The 17096-nt window shown below is 35.9% G+C and overlaps 3 protein-coding genes across 5 annotated transcripts in view; 1 reads left to right on the forward strand and 2 right to left on the reverse strand.

Moving 5' to 3' along the window:
* The first annotated feature begins 2557 nt into the window (after positions 1-2557).
* On the forward strand, positions 2558-4926 carry LOC111438192. Its single transcript, XM_023076149.1, has 6 exons — positions 2558-2863; positions 3066-3156; positions 3774-3949; positions 4159-4219; positions 4321-4373; positions 4682-4926. Exons 1-5 carry the CDS (start codon positions 2741-2743, stop codon positions 4335-4337), a joined length of 468 nt encoding a protein of 155 aa, XP_022931917.1. The 5' UTR covers positions 2558-2740; the 3' UTR covers positions 4338-4373; positions 4682-4926.
* A 481-nt stretch (positions 4927-5407) lies between these two features.
* Positions 5408-8604, reverse strand: LOC111438191 (rop guanine nucleotide exchange factor 7-like). The gene is made up of 7 exons (XM_023076148.1): positions 7761-8604; positions 7565-7681; positions 7327-7481; positions 6958-7032; positions 6584-6874; positions 6144-6500; positions 5408-6057 (listed from the first exon to the last, which is right to left on the reverse strand). The coding sequence occupies exons 1-7, from the start codon at positions 8071-8073 to the stop codon at positions 5599-5601; spliced, it is 1767 nt and encodes a 588-aa protein (XP_022931916.1). The 5' UTR covers positions 8074-8604; the 3' UTR covers positions 5408-5598.
* A 1802-nt stretch (positions 8605-10406) lies between these two features.
* The window catches only part of LOC111438209 (peptidyl-prolyl cis-trans isomerase PASTICCINO1), an 8520-nt gene continuing 1830 nt past the window's right edge, over positions 10407-17096 (reverse strand). For 2 of the 3 annotated variants that reach the window (XM_023076164.1, XM_023076165.1), the window contains exons 3-21: positions 16919-17003; positions 16624-16693; positions 16226-16323; positions 15999-16121; positions 15676-15708; positions 15238-15296; positions 15042-15126; positions 14810-14968; positions 14550-14607; positions 14236-14381; positions 13649-13746; positions 13477-13546; positions 12844-12903; positions 12657-12713; positions 12366-12434; positions 12169-12246; positions 11083-11184; positions 10934-11005; positions 10407-10828 (exon numbers count right to left, since the gene is read on the reverse strand). In XM_023076164.1, the coding sequence (XP_022931932.1) occupies positions 10553-10828; positions 10934-11005; positions 11083-11184; positions 12169-12246; positions 12366-12434; positions 12657-12713; positions 12844-12903; positions 13477-13546; positions 13649-13746; positions 14236-14381; positions 14550-14607; positions 14810-14968; positions 15042-15126; positions 15238-15296; positions 15676-15708; positions 15999-16121; positions 16226-16323; positions 16624-16693; positions 16919-17003 (1798 nt within the window). In that variant the 3' untranslated portion in view covers positions 10407-10552. Of the gene's footprint in view, positions 10829-10933; positions 11006-11082; positions 11185-12168; positions 12247-12365; positions 12435-12656; positions 12714-12843; positions 12904-13476; positions 13547-13648; positions 13747-14235; positions 14382-14549; positions 14608-14809; positions 14969-15041; positions 15127-15237; positions 15297-15675; positions 15709-15998; positions 16122-16225; positions 16324-16623; positions 16694-16918; positions 17004-17096 lie in introns of those variants that run through there. The other variant, XM_023076166.1, reaches the window with a different exon arrangement.

Below are 17096 nucleotides of genomic sequence, written 5' to 3' on the forward strand. Positions count from 1 at the left end.
TATATATATATATATATATATATATATATATATATATATATATATATATATATATATATATATCTTTTTGAAAATATAGTATTTTCTGTATTTTCTCTCACTTTACCTACCTTGTAGTCATCCATACAAATTCTTTAGTCAATATTGTCCTTTCATTTTCTCTCTCCTGTTCTTTGTGTTCATCTAGATCGAGTGTGTGCGTTGTTGTGCGATTCTAACACGGTTTGGTTGGGAGAATTACTTTATGTATGTGACATGTGTCCAGTGGCCCTGCACGTGTCATATGTATGATATGCTTTGATATGTGATATTATGTTATATGTCGCTATATGATATGCCAAATAATATTATGGTATAAATGAAATGTCATGATGTACTATGATATGTTATGTTAGGTCATGACATGCTATGATATGTTTTGAAATAAGGAAATCTATGATGCATAACGCTTATGCCATGATTTGAAAGTTGCGTTATGAATAAAATGATTTTATAAGAGTTTATATATGCATATTACCGAGTGTAATATGTGATGAAACAATGAGGGTTGTCTTGCATGATTTATTACACCATAGTAGAAAATATGGAGACCTCACGCATAATTGTATGTTCACGTGCATCGAGATACTTCCCCTTTATGATGAGTACGGACATGGACACTATGAGACTGAATGACCATCATGTTTAACATGATGCTACGATGGTTGTTATTCCCCCCGAGTGTTCGACAACAGCCCAGAGAGTGCTAGCTAGACTAGCAGGCCTACGGGGCGTGCGAACTTATCTAGTGGGCCCACGCTCGCACATGTGGGTTGTGTGTATATAAGTACTACATATCCAATTTGCCTAGACTGGAAAATCGCCTAAGAGAAGACGATTTTAAATGATAGGTCTCATCATTTTGTATGTGTCTGCATTCTCTCACTTCCAACTCCACATGAGGTTTAGACTGAGACTAGATTTTCACCTCGAGAGGTATGCATCTTGCATGCCCCCAATTCAGGTTCTCCTCTACTTGGTCGTTTTTCTTTTTCTCCAAATTGTAATACAGTCATATAATTTAAACGCTACATGACTATAACTTATCTCGAAGAAAATGATATTCATCTTTCTAGAACTGATTCTTAAATCCTATGAAAATCTAGAATCACTCGGGAAGGACAAATTTAGATCCACCTTAAAGCACTTACGCTTAAAAAAGCCAATAACTTTGCCCAAATGTGAGGCATGATCGAGTCATTTTAAGGATAACCTAAAAATATTACTTGAGAAATCACAAACCACCATAAGAGAGAATGATGAATCATTCTTACAATGTTTGACAAACGATACGAAGGATGATTCAAGAGCTATCATCGAGCACTTAGCTTTCAAACAACTCACAACAACTCTGTACGATTATAAGGTACGTTTCTAAAGCATTTGAAATTTTCCAAGGCATTTGAGAGCCTAAAAGAAAATGGTCTTAATAAGGTTAAATAGACGTAAAATTAAAAGGTTGTACTCTCAAATTGGGTTGGATATGTTTGATTTACCATAATAAGTTGCGAGATCCCAAACCCGTTTGAGAAGAAACGAAACATTTCTTATAAAAGTGTGGAAACCTCTCTCTAGTAGACACGTTTTAAAATCATGTCAAAGCGAACAATATCTATTAGCGGAGGACTTGAGCTGTTACAAATGGTATTAGAGCTAAGCATTAGGCAGTGTGCCAACGAGAATGTTGGGCCCTTAAGGGGGTGGATTGAGAGATCCCACCTTTGTTGAAGAAGTGAACAAAATATTCCTTATAAGACTGAAAACCTCTCCCTAATAGATGTGTTTAAAAATTAGAAAATGCGTACCAAAAGTGAACTTGGGTTGTTACATAAGCAAAACTAAAATAAAAGGCAAAAATCAAAACCAAACTATAGAAAAGGACTAGGTACAAATAACATAAACCAAGAGCAAAGAGAAGGAGAGGAATTGAGTCGAATTCAATGTACATTTGTGACCTCACCCAGGAGCCAAAGAGGTCGTGGCTAGGTTCTATCATCTAAAGAGGTCATGTGTCATGCATTCTTCCAACTCATGGGTATCTGTTTCAATCGTGTTTGTTTAGAAAACATAAAACCCCTAAAACGTTGTCATAAAAATACCCATCTTCAACCCTAAAGAAGGTAGGTTTTACTTCCTACTCTAAATTCTTCTCATTTACGACCAACATTGGACAAATGCCTACAAACATTTATCATTTCAAAATTCTAACTACTATTATTAAAACAAAGGGCGGAAAAAAGAGAGGTGAAAAATGGGTTTTAAGAATAAAAAAAAAATAATAATAATTGTCGTTATCCATCTCGGATAAAGCGTGGCAGTAAATGATTGGTAGTCAGCGAGTGTCCCACAAAGAGGACCTGCGAGTCCACGTGTCATTGATCCAATCAATTCATTTGACAGGTTGAAAAGAAGAAGAAGAGAAGAAGAAGAAATAGAATTTGAAAGAGGTTTTTTATTTATTTATTTATTTTATTATTATTATTATTTTATTGATTTCTGACGGCCTTTTTTTCTGGGTTATAAATTGGTGGGTAAGCGGCAGTTTCTTCATCATTTCAACTCTGCATCATCATCATCCAGCATTCACGTGTTCTTCTCTTTCTCTCTCTCTTTCTCTGCTCCCTCTGTTCTTCCGCCATTAAAGCTCCTTCATCCACTACCACCCGACGCCCTACTCTGTTTTTCACTGTTTTGGATCAAAATGGACGGAAACAACCATGTGCGTTCCTCTTCTTCTCTCACCACTGACCTCTTTGGCTCTAAACACACTTCCTCTTCTTCTACCTCTGGGATTTTTGGCTCTATTTTCTCCCCTTCTTCCAAGGTTTGTTTCATCCTTCTATTCTTTGTCTGTCCGATTTCACTTTCATAATTGATTTTCAGGTTTTTTTTCTTTCTTTCCTTCTTTTTCTCTCACTGATCTCCATGGATTCTCACTCTTCTTCTTCTTGTTTCTTCTAATCTTTCTCTTTTCATATGGCTTTCGATTTTTGTGATTTTATCTCTAATCTGTGTTAATTATTCAGGTGTTAGGGGGAGACTCACTGCTCTCTCGAACCAAAGAGATTGAAAGGGCTTCTGTAAATCAGCCTTGGATCCCCAACGCTGATGATCAAGGTTTGTGTATACATGTAATTTGATTATCTTTCCAAGAAGAAGATTGAGCATTGGTGTTCTTGTTTTATCCTCACTTTGAGCGTCTCACCTGAAAATTGGTTATTCTAGCTCTCTTGATTTTGTATGGTGCTCAAACTGATTTGTTGAACTTCAGCTGGTTCTCTGTTTCCTCAGATAAGGATTCTTTTAAAGAAAGAAAAACAAAACAACTGAAAATATTAGTGGATTATCATTTTGAAGTTTCTCTATTGTATAAAAATGTTTCCTATGCCATGTTCAAGAACATACTGACAGGTTTCATAATCCTTTCAACTTTTCTTTTCTCTTTAGAATTGTAGCCAAACAGGTTGAGAATTCAGAAAAGTGTTTTTAGTTAGCCATATTGCTTTAAGATATTGAGAAAGAAAACATTCTTGATCATGTGTTGAAGAAAATATGTTGCTAGAGAAATCTTCTTAAGAGAAATTTTAGGATTCAATCAACAAACCAGGGATCGATACTTCCAATATCCTGTGACTCTAAGCCAGTTTTGGATTGCTTACGCACCAACTTTGTTTCGAAAATTGCTTGATATTATACTCTTCATTCTTCCTTATTGATAACTTTTATCTCTGCAGATGATACTGCTAATCAAAGACAAAAGGAGAGTCGGGAGACGAAGAATAAAGATTCGAGTTCCATCTATCAGGATCAAAGAGCCCAACCATGTCAGTTTACCTCATCAATCTATTATGGTGGCCAAGATGTTTATGCTCATCCTCAGAATTCTCACAATTCTGGGGTGAACTCGACGGTTAGTTCAACAAATTGATATTCATCACTTCATTTTCTTTGATAAGTTCATAATCTTAAAGCACTAAACATGGTACTACTCTTTTCCTTGAACTGCTTGCTCCTGCTCAAACAATGGTAACATGTAGCTGACTGAACAGACATTGAAATTGAGTATTGTTTTGCCCCCCCAGTGATCTGCCTTGACTTATTCTGGTGATATGTTTTCAGTTCAAGAAGGACGGGGGAGAAGACGATTCTGGAAGTGCTTCAAGAGGAAATTGGTGGCAAGGTATGAAATAATAGAGGTGCTGCTTATGAGAAAGAAAATATTGAAAACTATCTTTGTTTCAAATACTCATACTTTCTTTTGCAAATCATCGTCATTTGCAGGGTCTCTCTATTATTAATTCTAGATCACTTGCCAAGGTTTTATACTTATTAAGGTACTTTTAGTTCTAAGATGATTTTTTTTTACCTTTTGGCTGATTGTTCTATAATTGATCGTTTGTCTCCCTGACTTGTATCTTTCTTTAGAGTTTAAAATTGTAGACTCTGATCATCACCGAACTCCACAAGCTTGCCTTATAATTCCAGAGTTTCGTGGTTTTTCGTGATGTTTAGTTTGGAGTAGACTTATATCGGTTTCCAATCGAACCTTCATTTGAATTTGATTTGATTAATATCTTTATTATCGACTTGTATAAGATGCGAGATTGAGTTGTGCATTTACTTTAGATTGTTAAACTTGCAGGTACATAGGATCATAGATCGACCTCTTATTTTATGAAGCTAGACGATAGCGAGATCGTTGTGAACAACAAAGCTGGTTGATCCATTTTCCAGTCGAACACAACAGAATCTCTTTTAGTTAATGGAATAGTTATAAGCATCTTTCTAAATTTTACTGTAAAGAATGCTGTTGCTGCTACTGCTTTTGTTTGCTGGTTTGTTTGAACCTTGGTGTTTTTAAGCATAAATGTATTGTAGGAACGTACGTATATCTCAGAATGATTAAGATACTCTTGTTCTCATGTCAATTTGATCCTAACTCAACTTGCTTAGCTCCCAAACGCTGAGCATGACACTGTAAGTGTCATTTTCGGATCCTTACCTGAAGTTAAGAATATGTCGACAGAGTTGCATGCCAAAACCAGTCATTTTCTGTGGAGGTTTATGACTCTTGCTTTTCCATGGTCGTTATGTTTGGCCGTTGGGAAAAGAAATAATTGAAAAGATTGATGGGATAGGGACAGAGATTCTGCAGCCACAATTCTTGGCAATGTTTGATCTTCATTTTTTTTTTCTTTTTTGATGTTACTTTCGGTTCTGTTCAATCTTGTTCGTGTTCTGGACCACACCATTCATAATTTTGAAAGTAGAATAAATATTGTGCCAACCCAACCAAACCGAACCAACAACGTCATTGTTACGTCAAAAGAATCAATCAGAACAAATTAAGAAAGGATTGCCAAAAGACTTTTAATGGTGCAGTGATTAATAAGCACGTATGTATTACTTTGAAGGCGGAGCATTTGATTCCTCATCAACACAAATACAACCAAATTGAAGACCAAATATACATTCTATACATACAAAAAGAAATCCACAAAACTGACAAATTCAACTGGAAAACATACAGCCATGAAAACCAAGCTTGGATTTTTACTCTTATGCAAACGATCCTTGTTCGGGTGAAGGGAAGCTCGTTACTCCTTCCCTGAGCTGAGCGGTTTGCTTGTCGAGTTCTGCATAGGCAACTGGTTCAGGTTTCTCTATATCATTGCTGGCTTCTTTTCCTCCTCTTGCTTCGATACCAAGGTAGTCGATCAAAACCTTTCTGATACCGAACCCGCGCTGGGTAGTTTTGGCAGGACTCGCTGCTTGAGCAGGTGAAAAGCTTGGAGTGGCAAATGGTGTTTTATATGGAGTGCCAGAGATGGGCACTGAGAAAGGCAATGGGCTGTTGTTGTGAGAAATCACACCAAGTTTCGATATGGACGAGAGCTGCTCATCGGAATGCTTTGTGAGATCGTCCACATAAAGCAAATCATCGATACGTGCAACGACGTTGAATGCTAGGCTCTCCAAAACTCGAGAGTAGCTCTCTAGGATGGATTTTCCGACATCCTAAACGATCAAAACAGACATTACCTACTCAAGTTACTATGTGTTAATCTCAGTGGAAATGTTAAAAGGTTCCAGTAGGGACAGACCTTATTGTACTGGATCTTGTTCATATCTAAGGTTGTCTGTGGAAGACCAGGAAACCGTTGCTTCAGGCAAAGCAATAGAGTTTCTGCTCTCTCTGCTAGCAGCTCCATTTTCTCCGAGTCGACCATCAGCTCCTTCACCATTTCCCATGACGATTTTGAACTGTGTTTGATGGAGTTCATAGCAGGTTTCAAGCTCGTTCTTTTTCGCCATACGTAGATAGAAGCCTCGACCCGGTTAGCGATCTCGGTAGCTTGATGTTCAGATGACATTTCAAGGCAGTCAAGTAAACATTGAGGAGAGAATTGATCTGATGAAATATATCGATATATGAGATCTCCCAAACAGGCTCTTCCATTCTGAGAAACCAAATGGAATAAAAGATTAGAAAATCACACACTGCTTTAGATATCAGAATTGTAACAATTCAAGCATCTCGTACCTTCGGTAAGGCTTCGAGATACGGTTCGGGAATTTCAAGATCAGCCAAAGTAGCACTGTTAATTGCAATTGCAGCTTTTAATATCTGGTTTGTGCTGTCGCGCTTTTGTTGCAGTTGCCTTCTTGAGTCTTCCTGGAGACCACCCGGAGGAACTCGAGGCACGGGAAGCCACCATTTATCTTCTTGACGCTGTAGCACTCTATGGAAAGAGGAAGACCCATCAGTCTCAGGGCCGTGTATCCCTTGATCAACATACCAGAACTCACAAACTTCAAAACTATCTAATATTTCCTGCACAAAGTTTATTTTACCAAAGTCAGAACAAATCTCAAACGTTTGTAACACAGAGACGAGTGGACATTGGTGAATCATACAAGAAGCATGTTGTCCAGTTTCCGAAGAGCAGGAAGATTAACGTAAAGATCCGAGCGTTGTTTGCATGTCATAACCTGAAGGGTCATAAAAAAAACCCCATCAAAAAATTGATGCTTTACAAATACATAAACATGTAAACTCTCCCGTTTTCACGTTCTCGATGCAGCTCTGTTCTTACAACAAAATCAGAAAATTCAACAAAAAATCCAACTCTAACGTAACCCAAAAGAGAGAATTGATCGTTGACGCTTTTGGTCTGTGTTTGTACAAATTTACTTGGCATTTATATATGAACGTATTCACAAGCTATGAAGGCAACAGGCAATTCGAACAGGCACAAACTTCATACTTAGAAAACAATTCAGTACCTCATGCGTGCTTCCATCAGGAAACGTCTGCCAAGTAGGCGTGAACTCGACAATATGATCGCTAACACAAAGAAGCCAATCCATCTCCCTTCGCCACCGCACTTTCTTCTCTTCTGAAATAGGTTCTAATCGCCACAGTTGCCCAAACAGAGTAGCTATAACAAAACAATGGCAAAGGGAATCAGTGTCTACCAATGCCAATCCTAGATAGAATATTAGGCAATGAGTCAAAGCATACCACAAAGATTTGTAATGGCATTCGATATAGCCAACGCCGTACAAACCCCATTTCCGCAGCCTGACATATCTTCTCCGAGCAGCAGTTTAGAAAATCTTTCCTTCAACATCTCAACCTCTGTAATCCCCACACAGCATTAAAAGATCAAAACAGTTTATATAGAGAAACCCCACAAAGAAAAGAGGGCCAAAATTACCTGACGAAGAAGATACGTTCTTCTCCACCTTCCTATTATCAACATAGTTTTTTTCTTCTTTATCACCAACATTAGGTCTAATACAATCCGGTCCGTAAGCTTTTCGAGTGGACCAACTCAATGAAGAAGGAGGCGATGAGTCCTCCGAGCCACTGTGACTGTGCTCCTCAAGCCCCCCTGTGGTCTCCGATGTAAGAAAATCAGAGCTCGAGCTACTCTCACGTCCATGTTCTTCAACCAAATGGCTAAACATCTCATTTTCAGGCACAATGTGGCCAATCCCTTGGCTCTTTTCAACCACACTCTCATCCATTACAATTTCCGTTCTTCAATCACAACCATAGCACAAAATCAAAGCAACCCACTTCGAATCCACCCACTAGAAGCCTTATTAATCCAAACCCTTCTGCAAATTAAGCTCAAAACACAAATTCCGATGGAGATTCCAACACCCAGAAAACCAAATCAAAGAAAATGGGGTTCGTAATGATTTAGGGCCACTCTTAGAATTGAAGGGTCGATTTAAAGCTCTATCCAAAAGGTTTCATCACAAATCAACCATGCCCAATAATGAAAAGGGTATGTACAAACGGTTAAAACAAACAACAAATAAAGAAAGAAAGAAAGAAAGAGGGCGGTGAATTTAAATCATGATTACTTTGTGGATAAACACATGAAGTAGGAGACAGGGAGAGCCTCCGTCCGCCATTGACATTGATGAGAGCTCAACAAAGCATCCATGGTCCCGAGGATTGAAGCTTTGCGTTCCTCAAACGAGGGTTCTTGAATGGCAGATGCAATGCAGCGATTAAATTAACTTTTGGCGTTTCAAAATGATAATGAACTACGTGCCAAGGGAATCGTGAAAGAGGGAGTACCGTTTTATATATGGAAAGAAAAAAAACATGACAATTTTTTTTTTTAGGTTATAAAAAAATAACATAATTTTCTTTTTTTAGTTTAAAAAAAAAAAAAAAACATAACACCCTTATATCCTTTAATATTTTTTAAAAAATAATTAATTTAAAAAAACAAGAAAAAATGTTAGTAATGGATTGTAGTTTATGAATAATAATTTATAAGGTGGTTTTAATAATTTATAGTAAAAATTGTCGAAAAGAAAAATAAGTAAATAAGTAAAATATATTTTAAATTTCTTAAATAATAAGCAACCAAATAAAAAGAAATGTTTCCTTAATAAAAATTTAAATAAATTTGTTTCCCCAACGGCTATGAGTTTAAGAGGGAAACAGAATTTGAAGGGCGTAAGAGGGAAACAAACTCTTCATCTTCTTCCTCAAGCTTCTTCTTCCTTTCTTTTCTCTTTTGCTTTTCATTTATTCATTCTTCTAATTCTTCAACCACCAATTTTTTAATTACCTATTCCAATTTCCAATATTATTTCCTAATCTTATCGGATTCTAAACATTTGAACAATCTTACCTAACTTGTATGGTTTGGTGGGTTATGAACTAGGTTAGGTTTAGGGTTCAAATAAACGAAGATTTTGTAGATTTGATTGGTTCGTGAATTTCTCTAAAACTCAATTGTATTGAACGGAAGTAACCGTTAATTTTAAAATATTGATTTTTGTTTACATACCATATTCATTTATTTCTTATTTTTACTAAATTTTATAGTTACTTTTTATTATTTATTTTCCAATAATTCTTTAAAACAAATTTTGAATTATATAAAAAAATGTATTAAAATTGAGTTACAAAATTTTATTTTTAATTTTGAATGAACGTCTCAAACAACTCGAACCCATCAAACTCAAAAAAATTTAGATTAGATTGGATTAGATTTATTATTTAAAAAAATATTTTTAAAATAAAAAATATTTACATGAACGAGCATGTCCAAAAATATTTCTGACTTAATCCAACCCAATTTATAGAGAGGAAAAAAAATCATTTTTATATATTTTAATAATTATCCTATTCTATTGAATAACATGCTTTAGTTTATTATTGGGGAAAAATATATTATTTAGCAAATGATTAACTTATCTAATTATTATCATATCCCAATCTATTTGATTATAATATATTGTTTTTAACTTTAGGTAGTAATTTGTCAGCTCCAATAATGTCACTTTATTTGTTATAAATTAATATTTTATTGAATAGGATTTACCAATTATTTAAACTTTATTCATTTAACACAACATTTTAGTGGTATGTTTGTGGGACCACAAAATAACCATTATTCATAATTATATACCTTCCTAATTATAGATTTTAAAAAATATCTCATTTAGAGGTTCTTTTTAATTTAGTAAATGACGCTCAAGGATAAATTAAATTTTTAAATTTTTTTCATATTACTTAATTATATTTTTCCTAATTTATTTTTATTTATTTACTTAGAACCCAATTTAAATAATAAAAAAATATTCTTATTCTTTCAAAAGCTACCGCACAATCTTTAAGCTCTCCTAAACATATCAAAACTACTATTGGAGCAGAAACCCACGTGGCAACAACTAGAACACTTGTTCGGATTAAGTTTAAAAACGTCGCACAAATGTGTCAATTTTTCATCTAACAAATGCACCAAAGAATCTGAATCCTAAAACACATTTCATCTCCACAGACCTTATGAATCTGAAAATAGCTTCCCAAGGATCCTTCCACTCGGAGATTCAAAAGACAAATATGGATGATTCTTTATCCTGCAATTCTTAATCTTAATGTACATGATCCAATAAGATTATTGTATAATTCATCATGCCCTTGAGGCTAAGCTGAGCTACCCCTCCGAACATATTCTCTCTTTTTCTCTATAATCTATAGTACGGAACATCTATTCAGCCCAAGGGCTGAAAATATTCGTCTACCGGCAGGCCAGAAGCGGGATAACCAATCCCTTGGATAGTCATCTGCTATACTATCGTCACTAAATTCAGAGCATTTGTCATCCTCATTTTGTTCTAACTTATCAGAGTTTTCCTGGATTTCACCTGAGTTCTGGTGATCTCTATCTTCAGCTCCAGCCTCTGAAATTTCTCCCGGTTTTTTGTCAAATAGTCCTTTGAACTGTTTCCTTGCTTTCTTCTCCACTTCCTGTAGATGGAATAGTGAAGCAGAAGATCAAAATGATTTCTTAAAAGTAATTTCGGTCCCATCTTTAATGGTAAATTAGAAATGATGATATTGTTGTATTCTGACCTGTTTCTTTTGCTTCAGTTTTAGGAGGGCTGCAGTGGCGTCGGCTTCAGATGATTTATCCGCTTTTTTCATCTATTGGTGTGAAGTATATAATTCAGAAATGGGAGTAAAACATCCAAGCATACCATTGAAAAATTAAAAAACTTTACCATTTCAAAGTCGTTCTTTGCTTCCTCAAAGTCTCCGAGGGTCATGTAGGCCATTCCTCGACGATACAAAGCTTTGGCATTTCCGGGGTTTGCATCGATAACCTGCATAATTCCCACTTAAGAGACTTTTGAAGGACTAATATGGAAGGAAACATAGTAAAAAAAAACATGTAAATAATGTGTAGTCATTATTTGGGGGCAGTTCATCAGATTGCTAAAACTCATTAGTAAAGAAATCTTCGAAAGTGGAGTTTGTAAATGATCTTATTTGTCCTCATTAACTTTTTACTAGTAGTAGAAGATCCGAGTTTAAATCCTAAGTGTTAGTCAAAAGAATAAACTAAAAATAGATTTAATTGACTCTATATAACAGCTCAAGCCCACCGCTAATAGATATTGTCTGCTTTGATCTGTTACGTATCGCTGTCAGCCTCAGCATTTAAAACGTGCCTGTTAGGGAGAGGTTTCCACACCCTTATAAGGAATGTTTTGTTCCCCTCTCCAACCGATATAAGATCTCACAATCCACCCTTTAGGGGTCAGCGTCCTTGCTAGCTCACTGCCTGGTGTCTGGTTTTGATACCATTTGTAACAGCTCAAGTCCACCGCTAACCAATATTGTCCGCTCTAACATATTACGTATCACCGTCAGCCTCACGGTTTTAAAACGCATCTGTTAGGGAGAGGTTTCCACACCCTTATAAGGAATGCTAGGTTCCTCTCTCCAACCGGGGTGGGATCTCACACTCTAGCCTAACAACAACTTAAGCATTTGGGTCTCTATGGCTGATTTAACTGCCTTTAAAATATAATTGTTCTTTGTATTTTTAAATCCTTCTGATCATCCAAATGTTCCCCCTGCTTCCCTACGCCACTTTTCCCCAACTCTTTGTATACGAGTGGGCTGCAGGGAACAACCGTGGCTCAAAAGAATACAGGCTGAGAATCCTGTCAGATACTGCGAATGGAGATATTCTAGCCACCTTTACGGTCAAATGGAATCCATGAATAAATTCATGCAATCAGTTGCCAGGAGAAAATGATATTTTCAAAAACAGAAGTGGGCTAAAAAGTTATAAAACATACCTTGTTACACATCTCAATGGACTTTCTGCATTCTCCCAGTTTCAAGTAGCATGCAGCGACATTCAGGTTTAACAAATCCTTGAAAAAATCAGATATGGACAATAAATAAATGGTCGTAAACCGACTAGGTTGGCAGCAAACCAGGTCAAATGTTCAAGTTTAAGATGACTCGAGATCAAATGCTTGCAAGTACTTACTCGGGTATTAGAAAAAACTTTTCCTTCTTCATCATCTTGTGGATTGACGTGATTGAATTCACGAAGCACCTGCAGAATCAGAGGTGTTCATAACAATTAAAGACAGTTAACATAAGTAGCTTATAAATTATTTTGCTTGATTCCTCCATCTAAAAGATGTGGAAAGTCGCAATTTCCAGTTTTAAATAAAAAAAAAATTTTGGACATTGTGGCAATGAAATGATATCAATTAATATTTATGAAAAAGTTGCGCTAAAACAAGGTGAAGAGAGTACGAGCAGAATAGATTGCCTTCTCATACTTGGCTTTAGCTAGTTCGAATTTTCCTTCTTTGAAAAGTCTGTTGCCCTGGAAAAAAAAGTATAAATAAGTGCCATTTGTAATCATTAGCACAGGGAGAAATTGCAGTCTGTCAGTAGAATAATGTAGCATAATAATAGCCCAATATTAGCCAAGACAAACAAAAAGGACAAGATACCGTGTTCTTTATCTTCCCTGCTTCGTCCATTATGCTTTTGAAGTCCAGGCCATCCCATTCCTGAAGGATTCATAAGTTGAATAATGAAGGTTTTTTTTTTAAAAAAAAAAAAAGGAAAAATCCAAGGGTATGGGATACACCATGTACTAGTATATGCTTCATCCATTTTCATTCAATATTCAAAGAACAGTATCAGACTAAACTACAGACATTTTGAACTTTTAATTCACAGATGAGGTTATTGCCATGCCAGGATCAGATATCATAAATGAAGATCATGAACAAAGAAGTATCTGCACGATCAACAACTCAAAAACAAGATGATTCAATGTTTGTTCGAAATGTACTGCAAAAAAATTGCAGCATTGGAGGATAACTATTGGGAGTTTAAAATTAAGAACACGTGCGAAGAGTCTAATGCTAAACAATAACAATAGTACTGGCAACTATTTAACTTATTTGCGCCTTTGGCCTCTCTTTTCTTTTAACAAAAAATGAAATTTTTTTATTGATAAAATGAAAAGAGACGCACAAAAGATACAAACTCCACGAGGGGGAGAAATGAGAACACAAAAGGACAAAGGATGAACAAAAGTAACCAAACCAAAGATCCAAAAAACTGAATAATTGCACCTTTGGCATCTCAAAACCAAGAAGTTCAATTTCCCATTGAACGTGAGCACCTGCTGGAACATCAGCTGGCCTGAGCACATAGAAAAAAGCACGTCAAAGACTACATTGAGTCATACATATTTTGGAAAACCAAGATACAATTAAGTTACTAAAAAGAAAGGTCGAGTATAACCTCGGGAACTTGTCATATGCATAATCTGGAGGGCAAGTAACTAGCGCTATTTCTCCAGGCAGCATCAAACGGACAGACATTTCAAATCCCTCAGGCACCTATTACACAATTATGAGCCATAAACTTGACAATTATTATCTTAAGCATATGCAGGTTAGAAAGCACAGAGCTTCTACCCAAAATCCCAGACATAATCAATTCAAAAATTGTTGGAACCTCCTTAACCAAACCACGCAAAGAAATCATGGAAGGTTGATGCAGATTAATTGGTAGAATACACTACCCTGTTTTTAAAGACAAGACCTTTGGTCATCCGATCTACTATATAGTATTAATGAACTCAAAAACATGCAAATGCATCTTACAGAACCCTGCAATCCAATTTCAAAGGACCATAACTCTTTCTTATGTCCTTCCTAACGATATTATACGCTGCATGTAGTGTGCTAACTAATTGTTCGGGAAGAGATTTCCCCATTTTCCTTTTCTATTTACCATAACAGCCTTTCTAGTAGATCATCTCTCATAATCAACAAAAGAATCCACGAGCTGAGTTACTGTCAGTAATAAAAGGGAAGACAACTCACAAGCCCTTCTCCAGATTGGAATTCCAATGGCTGACCATCATTATCGACTTTTGTATCGTAGAAAACTCTTTTATCTTCACTCAGCATGGCCTTGTAATGCACACGTAATAGACTGTCATGAAGAGGGCAATCCATTGGAAAATCACCTGATTATTCCAGAGAATATGGAGTATTATCATTGATGGACAAAAACAATGTTCAAGTACGTCACATACTACAATCATAGAAGGAAATTTCATCAAACTCGTGGCTCTAATTTGTCTATGTTCCTTATAAATGTCAATTTGAGTGAGAGTACAGTTCTGAACCCAGACCTTTTCCATCACGAATTCGTCGTTTGATCAGCCGTCCATCTCCAAGCATGTCTCTTACCTACTCATTCATTACTAGAGGGTTAAGCTCAATGATTGTGAGAGATACATAAGTAATAAGTTTAGCAAAAGGATAATCAAACAATCAGCTTTTTCAAAGTAGGTTAATGACAGAAAGAATCAATTTAAACAAAGGGTAGTAAATCCACCCCCAAGCAGATCAATGATGCAATATAATCTAGTTTAACAATGACTTCACTAACCTGAATGAAGTGGACAAGCTCCACTTCGAAATGAACTTCTTCAATACCATCCTCCACCGTAATTAGAGGAGATGGAGTTAAATACTGACTAGTGACAAATATTACAGCCTTTTCTCCTCGTGTCATCGTTCCAATTCCCATTTCTAAACCTTTTGGTACCTAACATACATGCAAAGAGATTAAGTGAGGAAATAGACAAATAGGACAATTAGACAAGGTCTTGAACATTAACCTCTGACTTTCCAAAAGTGAAAAAGTATGGCTCTCCCGTTGTGCGTGATAGAATCACTTTACCGTCACCTGTCCTTGCAGAAATCCTAGAGGCATCCACATTTTCAACAAAAATACAAACTCAGTTTGGTTCTCGACATATCAAATAAGAACATATATGAAAGATAAAAAAAATAACGCAAGGAAAACACATATACCAGGCTTTGATCTCGTACGGCTCCCTTGGTGATTCCCAACCCTGCCCCTCATTAATAACCTGTTAATAAAATATCAAAACGTAAAAAATTGTAAACTCGCCTTTCATATTCATCAGGAGCATTCCATAGAGTTTTCCACATGTTAAAAGAAAAACTTTCCCAGCACCCCCTACATTTAACATCCCATCTTAAATTCTGCTAATCACATCCATATAAACCCCTGTAGTTATTTTCTATGTTCATTTGATATATTAAATCAACAATTGTTCCATTAAACAGCAATGCCAATTGCAACTATTAGAAATTCCACTGATGTATCTAAGTTTGTATACTTGAGAATTGAAACTCTAAGATCATATTGCTTAAAATGTGTATTTTTACTCAACTATAGAAACACTACAAATTACTTAGTAACGCTTGTTTCATTTTTACCAATACCTTCTTCACAACGCCAAAATCGTTGCTCACAACCTGCAAACATATCAATAAGAAAAGTTAATAACTACCAGATCACAATCAGACACAAGTCAAGATCTTTAAGGTTGAGAGGCCAAACCAAGCAAGGAAAAATATGTATTAAGAAGGTTAGGAAGTGAAAACGTGTATGCATATTAATGACTCAGCATCACTAGATTTCATCTACGGTCCTGAAGTAAATATCATTTACCACATGAATCTTTATATTTTAGAAAGTTTTATTGTCGTCCGATTTTTATGTGATTCACATGATAAGAAAAACATTAAACTTTGACATTTCTTGCCTTGGCCTTAAAAAAATCCAACATCTCAATCTCAAAATGCAGTTCATCTTCCTTTGGGAAGCTGCTACTGACTGAAAGTGGGCAGTCCTCCTCCCCGTAGTGCATTTGGGGTTTCATCTTGAACTGAAACAGCAGTAGAAACGGTTAATTGCAACAAATGTCCAAGAGATGTTATTATCTTCCTCTTAAGGTAATACAAATGCACCAAGCTCAAGAAAGAAAATTACCATAGCCACTTCACCCTTCAACATTGTTGGAATACCTTCTAGCAATCCAAGTATCATTTTGCTTTTGCCTAAAATATGCCTTGTTGGAATGCCCTTCCCTGATATGTAAAAAGAAGACATTATTCATACACACAAAAGAAACAAACAATAAAGTTTTTTTTTTCGTCGAAGTCCAAATCACAACAATAATGATTCTTCTGGTTAGGAATATGTTTGACGACCAGACATCATCAGCTTCAATGTCAAAACTTCTGGAAGTGATTGATAAGCAAATGAAAACAACTTTGTTATTCAGTCAACAGCTGAAGCAGTACGTGACACAGTTTTTCGTTAGTCAGCTCCACCAAAAATCCATATTCCCCAAAGATGCATTCCTTAAAAGCAAACTATCAACTCACCTCCATATTCTGATCGAGTCGATTCAACAACAAATCCATCAAGTGTTCGTACAGTGCAGTGATAGACAACCTACAACACCAAAGCACACAATCTCATTTATCTTATCCTATTTACTCCAAGATTCAACATAAGCTCTGAGAAACCAATGGATTTTGAGCCTGAAACACATGTCGTGCGTTGCTTAGAAGTTCAAACAACTTATTTAGAATTTTGAACCAATAAGCAAAACAGGCAGTGAACATTTTAACAAGTCTCAAGGGAAAAAAAAAAAGTTTAAACGTGTATATTAGCAACCTGATCACCTTCCGAAGGTGTCAATTCACCACCTCCGGGTCTCATCAAGGCTTTCATCAAGCTTCCGGGCACAATTTTCGCCTTCCTTTAGGTCCAGAATTATATACACAGGCAAGAATTTACAAAAAAAAAAAAAAAAAAAAAAAAAAAAAAAAAAAAAAAAAAAAAAAAAAAAAAA

This window comes from Cucurbita moschata, unplaced genomic scaffold (genome assembly GCF_002738365.1).
Source record: "Cucurbita moschata cultivar Rifu unplaced genomic scaffold, Cmos_1.0 Cmo_Scf00072, whole genome shotgun sequence".
In the NCBI taxonomy this organism is placed as follows: Eukaryota; Viridiplantae; Streptophyta; class Magnoliopsida; order Cucurbitales; family Cucurbitaceae; genus Cucurbita; species Cucurbita moschata.

What these genes read in the sequence shown, in the direction of transcription:
- LOC111438192 (XM_023076149.1), top strand. Translation starts at nt 2,741, where the DNA reads ATGGACGGAAACAACCATGTGCGTTCCTCTTCTTCTCTCACCACTGAC. An exon ending in TTTTCTCCCCTTCTTCCAAG is followed by an intron (nt 2,864 to 3,065) that starts GTTTGTTTCATC and finishes TTAATTATTCAG; the next exon opens with GTGTTAGGGGGAGACTCACT. An exon ending in ATTCTGGGGTGAACTCGACG is followed by an intron (nt 3,950 to 4,158) that starts GTTAGTTCAACA and finishes ATATGTTTTCAG; the next exon opens with TTCAAGAAGGACGGGGGAGA.
- LOC111438191 (XM_023076148.1), bottom strand. Translation starts at nt 8,073, where the DNA reads ATGGATGAGAGTGTGGTTGAAAAGAGCCAAGGGATTGGCCACATTGTG. An exon ending in TGCCATTACAAATCTTTGTG is followed by an intron (nt 7,482 to 7,564) that starts GTATGCTTTGAC and finishes GTTTTGTTATAG; the next exon opens with CTACTCTGTTTGGGCAACTG. An exon ending in ATCTCGAAGCCTTACCGAAG is followed by an intron (nt 6,501 to 6,583) that starts GTACGAGATGCT and finishes TTGGTTTCTCAG; the next exon opens with AATGGAAGAGCCTGTTTGGG.